Source organism: Ovis aries, chromosome 2, assembly GCF_016772045.2.
Source record: "Ovis aries strain OAR_USU_Benz2616 breed Rambouillet chromosome 2, ARS-UI_Ramb_v3.0, whole genome shotgun sequence".
Lineage (NCBI taxonomy): Eukaryota > Metazoa > Chordata > Mammalia > Artiodactyla > Bovidae > Ovis > Ovis aries.
The window spans coordinates 112,169,738-112,181,754 of record NC_056055.1 but is presented as its reverse complement, the minus strand read 5'-3'; the positions used below and the strand labels follow the sequence as shown (position 1 = coordinate 112,181,754).

General features: G+C 48.8%; 1 protein-coding gene across 8 annotated transcripts in view; it reads left to right on the top strand.

Moving 5' to 3' along the window:
- Nucleotides 1-12,017, top strand: part of PALLD (palladin, cytoskeletal associated protein) — a 374,395-nt gene that overhangs the window by 178,645 nt on the left and 183,733 nt on the right. For all 8 annotated transcript variants that reach the window (XM_042243570.2, XM_042243569.2, XM_042243568.2 and 5 more), the window contains one exon: nucleotides 122-145. In XM_042243570.2, the coding sequence (XP_042099504.1) occupies nucleotides 122-145 (24 nt within the window). The remainder of the gene's footprint in view (nucleotides 1-121; nucleotides 146-12,017) is intronic.

Sequence of the window (12,017 nt, the reverse complement as noted above, 5' to 3'; positions counted from 1 at the left end):
TGCAGTGTTTTTGCAGACGTGTCCTAGACAAGGTCACAGTAAAGGATGGGCAGGTTTAGTATGAACGGAAACTGACTCTAATGCTCTGTTTTGATTTCTTTTTTTCTCATGTGGGGAACAGAACCTCGATCCACAGCTGAACCTGGTAAGAAGCTTTTTCCTTTTTTCTCTCTGCTAATGTATCTTCAGTTTCAGTAGTTCTTTGTTTCCGTTTTAAACCACATGCAGAACAATGTTTTTGCAGTTCCCTGGAAATGTGAAACCCCCTTACAGACAATATCTTCTTTATTGTGGGGTCTGCACACTGCATTTTACGTCCAGTTGTTTTATTAGTGAAACATTAAGTTCCTTTCAGACAAGGAGATCGGGCTCAGTGACTTAAGGCTTTTAAAACCATGGTCTTTTATACTCAGAAAGCAAACTAAGCTAGAGATGAAAAAGCATGCTGCTAAGAGGCGGCACATTTCTCCTGAACAGAAGACACCACCAGCTAGACTGCAGCCTGAAGACGCGCCTCCTGGGAGAGCAGCCTGAAGGTGTCAGCAGAGTGACCCCAGGGTCTGTGTGTGTCCTGAGGGTCAGCAGAGTGACCCCAGGGTCTGTGTGTGTCCTGAGAGTCAGCAGAGTGACCCCAGGGTCTGTGTGTGTCCTGAGGGTCAGCAGAGTGACCCCAGGGTCTGTGTGTGTCCTGAGGGTCAGCAGAGTGACCCCAGGGTCTGTGTGTGTGTCCTGAGGGTCAGCAGAGTGACCCCAGGGTCTGTGTGTGTCCTGAGGGTCAGCAGAGTGACTCCAGGGTCCGTGTGTCCTGAGCTGTCAGCAGAGTGACCCCAGTGACTCTCTGTGTTCCCTGAGGTGTCAGGAGAGTGACCCCAGGCTCTCCGTGTGTGCGCCCTGAGCCGTGGACACTTCTGTGCTGCAGCAGGATAACGGCGTCTCAGCCTGCGGCGTCTCACTCACACATCCATCAGAGCCGTGTGCTCCAGCATCCGGGTCTCCTGCCCTCTGCCTCCTTCTTCTCATTCTCGCCTGTCTTCTCACAGACAAAACTGGCGTCTAAAGAGAAGCTGAGATTTCTGTCACGTGTTTCCTAGCAGGTCCTCCTGAAGGACACTGTCTCAGTATCTTTCCCAGCAGTGACATCACAGGCTTCAGTCTTCTTGCTGAAGGGTAGGAATGATATGTCTCTGCTTCACCACAGTTGCGTCTCTTAGGAGCCAGACTCGGCTCTGGCGCTCCTTGGAGAGCTTGGAGGCTCCTGGTCAGAAAGGCTGCGGTTGGTCCCGAAGCTCTCATACCCCAGCAGAGGGCCTGAGGGGCGGAATGTGAGCCAGTTCGGATCCAGCCATGAGGGATGCTCAGAGCACCCTGAGGGGAGACTGAAGTGGATCTGATGCCTTCCCCTTTCTTTTAAATCTTTACTGGACAGCAGGTGACTTACAGTATTGTTAGTTCCTGCTGTGCAGCGAAGTGAATCCGCTCTGTGTACCGAGTACAGTCCGTGGGGTCTCAGAGTCAGATACGACTGAGCAGCTGAGCCCAGCACACGCATATATCCGCTCTTCCTGAGCTCCTTTCCCGTGTAGGTCGTGATGGAGTGCTGGGCAGAGCTCCCTGCGCCCTCCAGCGGGTCCTGTGTGTACTGGCTTCTGTGTCCTGGTGTGCACGTGCCAGTCTCTCTCCCAGTTTATCCCTTTTCCCTTTCCCCTTCGTAACCAGAAGATTATTTTCTACACCTGTGACTCTACTTCTGTTTTGTAAATCAGTTAATCTGTACCATGCATTTAGATTCCACGTCTCTGGGGTCACACAGAGTCAGACACGACTGAAGCGACTCAGCAGCAGCAGCAGCAGCAGCAGCAGCAGCATCTGGTCTGACCTTCTCTGTCTGACCTACTTCACTCTGTATGACACTCTCTAGGACCATCCTTGTCGTTGCCAGCGGCATCATTCCATTCTTTTTGTGGCTGAGCAGTACTCCACTGAGTGTACGTGCCGCGTCTTTCTTACCCACTCCTCCCTCAGTGGACTTTTAGGTTGCTACCATGTCTTGGGCTTCCGTTGTAGCTCAGTCAGTAAAGAATCCGCCTGCTGTGCAGGAGACCCAGGTTTGATTCCTAGGTCAGGAATATCCCTTGGGGAAGGAAATGGCAACCCACTCCAGTGTTCTTGCCTGGAGAATCCCATGGACAGAGCAGCTGGGTGGGTTATAGTCCCAGGGGTTGCCAGGGCTGGATATGACTGAGCGGCCACACTACTAGCTAGCGCTGTGTCTTGGCTATTGTGAATAGTCCCGCAGTGAACACCAGGGTGCAAGTAGCGTTTTGAATTATGGTTTTCTCCAGATATATGTCCAAGAGTGGGATTGCTGGGTCATTTGGTAGCTCTCTTTTTAGTTTTTTGAGAAACCTCCAAGCTGTTCTCCATCGTGGCTGCCCCAATGTACATTCCAGCCAGCAGTGTAGGAGGCTTCTCTTTCCTCCACATCCTCTCCAGCATTTTTTGTTTGTAGACTTTTTGATGATGGTCATTCTGACCAGTGTGAGGTGACACCTCATTGTAGTTTTTATTTGCATTTCTTTAATAAGCAATGTCGAGCATCTTTTCCTGTGTTTTTTGGACATCTCTGTGCCTTTTCTGGAGAAATGTCTGTTTAGGTCTTCCATTTTTGACTGGGTTGTTTGTTCTTTTGGCACTGTGCTATATGAGCGGTTTGTATATGTAGGACATTAATCCCTTAGCAGTTGCTTTGTTTGCAGATATTTCCTCCAGTTCTGCGGGTTGTCTTTTCATTTTGCTTCTGGTTTCCTCTGCTGTGCAAACGCTGATCTGATGCCTTCTTGTTGTGAGTTACTCCCAGATCCAGCGCCCACATGTATAGTCCCCACGGCAGGTGCTGTGGTCACTTTCCAAATTATGGAAACACAACTGCATATTTTGTCTGTGACGTGGTTTCATATAAAATTGATGCTGTGTAATGATGACGCTGTTCCCTGATGGAGGGAGCTTCCGAGGCTCAGTCTCCCATGTGAACTGGTGTGGAAACCCGATGGGAGTTAGGGCACATCTCTTACATTGCAATTTTAAATAGACTATATAGATGAATGGATATAAACACAGGAATCAAATTTCTCCTTTACCCCACAAGAAAGTTTGCATGAACAAATCTATGGAGAAGGTTATCTCTTGATACTTTATTTATTTACAAATAAAACTAAAGTCTTGGGCCAAACATTCTGAAAGCATTTCTGGTGGAATGGATTAAGAGTGCTTTTGAGGTTGCATTTTGGATTCTGTTTGAAATCATGCAACTCTTTCATCATGTTTTATCCATTGTCATCACCTACGCAGGTGATGTGATTTATTAAATGTCTCTCGTGATCTGTGTTGGAAAATCATAAACTAAGCATCATCTGAAAATTCAAAACAATGGTTAGAAATTGCATAGCTCAGTTTCTGAGCATGTGTGTGTTTGAAAATTGAAAACAGTATGCCAACTAAGAAGGATTTGGTGACGAGGGAGAGAGACTCCACACACTCCCACCCCTCACACGACATACATGCCTGTCTGTTATGTTTGCTGTTTTGCTTCTAGAATTTGGTTGAACTATTTTGTGAAACTAGTGCTGAGCAGCTTCATGGGGGTAGTCTGACCTCTAGAATGTCCTTGAACGCCTTTGGGTTAGTGACAAGTCATGCCAGGGAGAGCAGGATATGGAAGGCCTTCCTTATAATCAGCACACCCTCAGAACATATGGAAAAGTCTGCCCTTTCTGTGCTCGCTCAAGTTTCCTATTTTCCTTTTCCCATCGATTTGATCTGGAAGCATTTAAGAACACAGATTCCTTCATTCCAACCACAATAATAGCATTTGCTGAAGACAAGTATCAGTATTTTTTTGGTTGAACAGTATTTCAAGCAAATCTGTCAGCGCAAGGCAAACCACATATACAGTCATCAGTTATGGAAAAACACACAACTAGTCTTCTCTGACCTCTGTAATTCCTCCACAATTGTGTTCCTCACAACACAGCTGGATTGTTCCTTTCCTTTCATGGAGGACTATTACAATATTTGGCTTCAGGAGTCTACCCTTGGCATGGAGAATTACATAAAATCCATAAATATGAACAACGATCCAAGTGACCATTTACATGAGCTGTTAAGTTAGAACTTCACAACAAGCAAATATTAACACATATTTGTAGTTGAGCAGTGTCCTGGCTTGCCTGACAAAACCACATATGATTAGGATTCCTTTACTGGGAGGCAGACGTCTAACATTGACCTTGAAGTTGACTGATGCTTCCAGGGTACAAAACTCAACTTGTATTGAACCTTGTACTTTCCTTACGTTTAAGGATAGCTCCATCCCACGGACAGACCTGTGAGCTCTTCAGCCTTTCGGAATGTATGTAGGAACTGGCTTCCTCCCTGGCTATTTTTTAGCCACTGTTCAATGGAGAGGAGATAAATTTTGTTAAAGGACTGGGTTGAGGGTGGTCTCCAAATGCTGAGATGTAAGATGGCTGAGATTCAGAATGCATCCAGCCTGCCCCCACTTCCTGACCCGCGCACCCTTGTGCTCTCCTCCCTGGCTGGCCTCTTCCTTTCCTTTCTTTCCCCGTTTGCCCCCTCACTTATTTATATGTCTGTTTTTCTCTTCTCTTCATTCTCCTCCCTTTCTCTTATTCGTGGGTAAGATGAAGACCTGGAAATGAGACTGAAATTCACTGGTGCCGGTTGGCAGCCCCTGCAGGGGTTAGATGTTTAGATAAAGAAGGAAATAGCCGATTCCCTCCAGTTGTGTTACACAACGGAAGCAGGTTTTTCTCATCACTCCTGGGCTGTGTCAGTCTGGCGTGTCTCCACTGCCTTCCTGTCTAGACAGAGGTCTGCCTGGATCCCCATCTCCTCAGCGGCTCAGGCCACAGCAGTCAGTGTGCTCAGGACCCACATGTCTCTCAGAGAGCCTGCCCCAGCCTCCTTGACATGCTGACCTTATCCTGATTGAGTCCTTCAGAGACCTGTGTATGGGGGGGCAGGGAGGGGGGCAGGGCACAGAAGACCCCTGTGACAGCTGTCAGCACCAGGCCCTGACTCAGCTGTCTGGAAATGGCCACAGACTGTGTTGAGTTACTCCTGCAGCATTGTCTCATGGCTTGCAAAATCCAAACTCAAAAAACGTGTCTTATTGGTTGGGGGATGGTGCCTGAGGAAGTGTGGCTTTCTGCTCACCAGGGCCACCCACCTTCCTAGCTCCCAAGAGGGGAATCCTCAGTCAACATGTGAATGAATTATGTTTTGTTACATGAAGTGAGGTGCTGAGTGGTCAGAGGGTGACCGTGAGCATGTTTGAATGCAGTTCCAGGTTAAGATGGTAGATTAAACAAAAGTGGGTTGGATAAAGCCTGTGGTTCCCAAACTGTGTGGCCAGACACCCCATGCACCACCCCTGCCTACAGAGGTGCTGGAGATGGTGGAGATTTTCAACAAAACAGTGAGACTTGACATATAGATAAGGACTGCTGGCTTGAGTGGAGAAGGCAATGGCACCCCACTCCAGTCCTCTTGCCTGGAAAATCCCATGGACAGAGGAGCCTGGTGGGCTGCAGTCCATGGGGTCGCTGAGAGTCAGACACAACTCAGTGACTTCACTTTCACTTTTCACTCTCATGCATTGGAGAAGGAAATGGCAACCCACTCCAGTGTTCTTGCCTGGGGGGTCGCACGGAAGTCGGACACGCCTGAAGCGACGCGGCGGCAGCAGCAGCAGCAGCAGCTGGCTTGAGGCGGCTCTGCATCACGTTAGCCCATTCTATGTGCTCTTCGGTAACGTGGTTGTTGTTGTTAGTTGCTCAGTCATGTCCATTACTTTGTGACCCCATGGACTGCAGCACACCAGGCTTCCCTGTCCTTCACCATCTTCTGGAGCTTGCTCAAACTCATGTCCATTGAGTCGGTGATGCCATCCAACCAGCTCATCCTCTGTTGTCCCCTTCTCCTCCTGCCTTCAGTCTTTCCCAGCATCAGGGTCTTTTCCAGCGAGTCAACTCTTCACATCAGGTGGCCTAAGTATCAGAGCTTCAGCCTCAGCGTCATTCCTTTGAACTTTGTGAAACAGTTTTGTGTGTGTGTGTGATGAAGACCAAGTCCTGGATGCAAACCAGTGTGGAGCATGAAAGGAGAGTGGCCGGTCCAGTGTGGACGTGAGGGGGGGGGGGGGTCCAGTGTGGACATGAGAGGAGGGTGGGGGTCTACTGTTTACGTGAGAGGAAGCTGGGGTGGGTCCATGAGAGGAGCGTGGGGGTCCGGCGCAGACGGCAGAGGAGCACTGGGGTCCGGCGTGGACCTGAGAGGAGCGTGGGGGTCCGGCATGGACGTGAGAGGAGCATTGGGGTCCAGCGTGGACCTGAGAGGAGCGTGGGGGTCCGGTGTGGATGGGAGAGGAGCGTGGGGGTCCGGTGTGGACAGGAGGAGGGTCACTGGTCCAGTGAGACTCCAGGAGAAGTTGTGCCATGGTCCAGGGCTGAGCACACGTACACACATACACTCATACGCATGAGTGATCATGGTGACTTAAGAGTAAACTACTGATATTTTCTTCAATTTATGTGTATTTTTAAAAACAGTAACTTCTTAAGACCTAGATATTATTACATTCTTGGTAAGAACTACTTAGCAAACAGGACTGTTCCCTGCATCTTTTGGTTTGGAACACAATGAAAAATTGCTGAAACACTTAGGGTCTTGTGGACTAAGAAAGTCTGCTTTAATGTCTGGGGAGTGAGGGAAAGTCTTGAAGCAGGAGACAGAAGGACCATGTCACTCTGAGGACCTGAGACCTGCCTCCGCCCCTCGACCCATTACCCTAGCCTTGGGAAGGCCGGCTGGGCCGAGGTGCTGGGGCTCCTCTCTGGGCAATTGGAACACCCTGAAAGAAGAAAAACCCTCCCGTGACGATCCAGGAGTTTCTCCAACACAGAAGCAGCTACGGAAGGCCCAGGTGCCCAGTGCTCTCTGCTGCTCCGAGCTTCACACGGCTCAGAACCATGAGGATGGGAAGAGATCAAAGCCACATGGAGAAACTGCCCTCTGGGATGGTACAGAAAAGCAGGATCAGCTCCCCAGAACGCAGCGTGGAGGCAGCAGACGCACTACGAGAAATCGTGAAACAGCACCGCTGTCGTCAGAGAGACAAGAGAACCGGCGCATCCAGGAAGCAAAACTAAAAATACAAGAGCTGGGAGGAGGGGAGGGTGTTCAGAAAAGGAGGAGTTCGTGGAATGAAAAGACTAGGAACAGAAACAGAAGCTGGGAAAATGTCTGACAAAGGAGGAGGAAAAGACAGGAGGGATGTAAGAGAGAAAAGGAATGAAAATCAGACGCTGGAGACCCGCCCGGGTGGACCGCACATTCGCAACTAGGATTCCAGGAGGCGAGGACGAAGGGGAGGGATTATCAGCGAGATACTATGTTTATTCCCCAAACTGGAGGCAGTCAGTGTCCAGACCGAAGGGGCCCTGAGCCCGCAATGTGTCTAGACACACTGATGGCCACGCGTCGTGTGAAGTCACAGGCCCCGGGACGAGACCATGATCGCCTCGGCACACAGCAGTACGTGGATCAGAGAGCCCGGGGCTCTGAGCGGGCCCACAGCACACAGAGGTGAGGCAGGCCTTCCACGTGCTGCTGTGATGTGACGTCCAGCGCAGAGCCGGACCCCAGGCGAGCCTCTGGCTCCACGCAGAGCAGCACTCGGGATCTGTCAGACTTGCATGCAAGGACTGCCACGCACCACCTGTCTGCAGGGTGTGCTCCTGGCAGCGAGAGCGCTCACCGGCCGGAGCGAGGCGCAGGGCAGGAAGGAGCGCGACAGCAAAGGCGAGCAGAGCTGGGGGCACCCACAGGGCACGGCCACGTTGGGGTGTGACGAGGGCAGACACAGTGCAGCGTTCCCCACTCAGAGCTCAGGGCCAGTGCCCGTCTCCTGCTCTGACGACAGATGATGGGGGAGGCTGGTGAACTGACCCCAGGTCGCATCTCTGCTTGGCCTGACCCCCATCCGTGCCTGCAGAATCAGCTGGGAGCACGCGTGTGCCTGCTTGTGGACGTGCTCTGATCTGACCCAGAGCTGAGAGCAGAAAGTCGGCCGGGTTAAACGTCAAAGCAGTCACGTGACAGACGCAGACCCCCGCCAGGTCTTCTGGCCAGCTGTCCCACTCCTGCCCGTGCTCAGCCCCTCCACACAAGCCGCCACCCAGCCAGGAGCCCCAGATTTCCCAGGAGACCCTGTGGCCTTGACCACTCAGGACCCCTGTGTGCTTCGGTAAACACCTGGGGTAGCTCAAGTTTTTTCTGACAGTGGCAAGTTTGCCTTTTCTTTACATGACGAGATAAATGCTTGTGCTCAGTCGTGTCTGACTTTTTCAGGTGCCATGGACTGGGACCCCCGCAGACTCCTCTGTCCATAGGATTTTCTCAGCGAGAATACTGGAGTGGGTTGCCATTTTCTTCTCCAAAATGCTTGTTAGTCAGCATTTAAAAACTAAGTGAAGTCAGAGAAAAATGAGTATCATATGACGTCACTCATGTGAAATCTAAAATAATGATGAAAATGAACTTATTTACATAACAGAAATAGTCACAGATGTAGAAAACAAGCTTACGGTTACCAAAGGAGAAGGAGGCTGGGAAGGGGTAAGTTGGGAGATTGGGGCTGACATGCACACACCGCTATATGTAAGGTAGGTAACCGTCACAGCCCTGCTGGGTAGCATGGGGAGCTCTGCTCGGCGCCGCAGCAGCCTGTGTGGGAAAATGACCTAACAGGAGGGGGAGTGTGTGCACGTGTAGCTGACTAACTCTACTGGACCCCAAAACTGACGCAACACGCCGACCGACGGCACTCCAGTCAAAATAAATTACAAAGTGAAACTAAAGGGCACACTCCTGAAGGAACTAGAGATAGGCGGTAAACATACAGGGGAATCGAACGGAAAGGAAGATTCAGCGGGGGTGGGTGTTGGCGAGCATTTCTAAAGAACTGGTCATCTTTCTTTTCTTAGATTTATTGATGAGTCTGCTGGGGTTCATTTCACTGTTACTCCCTAATCTATGCATTTTTATTTTTTAAATTTTTTTATTGAAGTGTAGTTGATTTATGATGTTCGTTTTTGCTGTATGTTAAAGTGATCCAGTTCCATATACATATATATCTGTTCTTCTCATATTCTTTTCCATTATGATTTATCACAGGAAGTCCTTAAAAAATGTATATGTCTTATAGTTGATTCAGTCTTAAACACTGAATCACATCTTGCCAACTTTAGTCCAGAGTCCTTTTTATTATTATTATTAATAGTTACGTTAGCCAAATTATGTGGTTTGGAAGGTTAAAGCTGCATTTTATTTTTAGTTAGGCTGGACCCCAAAGAGGGAAAAAAAAAAGGACTGTGAAGGAAGACATTTATGAAGACATCCCCTGGTTACCCAGAGGATCCAGTAATATAATCCATGCTGCTTCCTCATTTTATGTTTCTGCGAACAAAATTGTTTTGTTTGTATTTGATGAAGAGTTAAGCATGCCCAAGAAGTTGAATGAAATTTGGGATTAACCTCTGACAGGTAGTTATGTGATTAAGTAACTTTTAAGTAATGGTAAAAAAGACAGAATTTACCACCAGCAAAAAGATTTCTGATTTAGTAAGTTGTTATATGTCTTCAAATCAAAGCTTTCCAGTTAGGAAAACTGGATCCAAATAGATCATAATTAGAGTCATTAGTAAGTTTAAACTTTTCCGTTTTTTAAAAGGACAGTTTTTTTAATACAAGCAAATGAGCCTCTGTCTTTGAGACAAGCAGTCATTTCCTAATTCCCATCCCTCACCAAAGTGTACTTCGCGGACGTCTTACGGTCTCTGTTCGAAGACCCTCCCGGGAGAGAGCTGGGTGCAGCAGCCGGGCTCGTGCCCTGTCTTCCTGGCTTTCTTCTTCCCGTAATGTCGGAAGCGTACAAGCCAAGGTGCTGCTTTCTCAGCAAAACATGAGCCCATTGTCACTTTCGGATGCAATTTTCCAAGAGAAGCGAGGCTGAACAACTTTTGGGGCCTTGGACTAAAGCTTTATCGTGTAAAAGTCCCTGAGACGTGGCAATGTCTGAAGATAACCCAAAGAACGTGCTCGTGCTTTTTTATTCTGACTTTTTTGTTTTGTGTGTACACTGTCCAGTCGGTCATCAGCTCTATGCATGAACATACCTCATTTTGTGCAGAAGTGTTCCTGAGAATTTCTGGAGAATGAAGTTTGTTGAGTTGGATTTGAAACACGAAGCCTTTTCATTCTCTGAAGGGTCCTCTGGGTGAGAAGGGGCAGCTGTATAAATAAGCTGGGGCTTTCTTAAAATGGCATGACTTTAAAAAAAAAATCACAAAATTGTAGATAACATAAGAAGGTACTCTGAGAGTTGACGAGGTCATTGCTCCCAGATCAATTTCTCTCATCCCTGCTAGGTAAGATTTTATACTGATATAAAAGGTACGTTTACAGCACAGCATTGTATGAGCTGTAACCACTGTGCTTGCAAGGAAAGCTTCTCAGGCATTTCTCTGTCTCTAGGAGCTCCATCTTCCAGGACAGTGCAATGGGGAGGGGGGCATGGGTGCCCAGCAGCAAATGCTGCTGAGCCCACCTCCCAGAGAATGGCCAGGACAGGGTGGAGGGTGGGGGGTTTTCCCCAAATCCCCGTACACTGGGCTGTCCATCTCTTCTCCTACCGGCAGAGCCATGTGACAGTGCCCTTGGGGCTGGACTGGCATCCTTCCAGTGTGTCTGGTACCTGGAGGACACAGAGCCCACCTGCTCGTGCAGGTGGGTTTGCAGTGAGCTACTTGGACAGTGAGAGTAATTCGGATGTTCAGATCCAAGAAACTCCCCCTTTCCCACCTTTCACAGCTTCATTTCCATTGAGTTCCCCATCTCCTGGACGAGGAGCAAACACAGAACACCTAAAGGCCTTGTGCTGAGGAGCTCCTGGGAGGCAGGGCGTGACCTTCAGCGTTTTGGCCTCAACGTTAATTAACTGTGACTTTGGGAGGATCCCTTGGGACCTTGCCCAAAGGAATGAGCAATTTGAACTAGTCCTTGTAGCCCAGATTTATTTGTTCAGTTTACAAATCCCCAGTCCCTGACGCACTTCCGGATAGATCTGACTTTCTCCAGGATTTGTCTTACGTGACTCCTCCCCCCTCCCCCCCACCGACTGGAATTGTTTCTAGCTTCGTGTCTTTCTTGTCGGTGGGGAGCCTGGACGTGTGCGCAGTGCAGTCAGGACACACAGGGCACCCTCCGCCTGCTCCCTGTCACCCTCCCTTTCTGGCCACTGAGCCTGGGCATCAGTGATAGTCGTGTGTTATAAACGCTCTCAAGCCTTTCCCTGAAAACCCTTTCCTAATACGCCAAACAGCTCCATCTCACAGGATTCCTTGGTTTTTGAGCCAGGAACTCCAGTAAGCCCCCTAGGGCAGTGTTTTTAAACTGTGGATCATGACCTATGAAAGTGGATGGCAACCCCCCATTCATTTAAAACAAACTAGAAGAGAAAATGCATAGTGCCCAGCATTTTCCCACTATTGGTAGCACAGGAAGTCTTCAATGATACCATTATTTCAAAAAGGGAAAATAATTTTGTTTGTTGAAAGAAAGCCGTACGTTATTGAGAACTCAGCATATCTTGTGATTGAAGTCAAGGTCAACAAGCTCTCTTGGGATGTAAAGGAAGACATACTCTCATTTTATTTACTGGTTTATTGGTCTACTTTTTATTTACTTCTTTTTCGTTTTCGCTGTGTTGGATCTCTGTTGGACTTTAGCAGCATTGACGGCGGGGTGGCAGGATCCTGCGCTCTAGCTGCAGTGCTCAGGTTTCTCATTGCAGGGACTTCTCTTGTTTCTGAGGATGGCCTCTAGAGCAGTTGGGAGTCAGCATTTGTGGTCCCCAGGCTCTAGAGCACAGGCTGAAT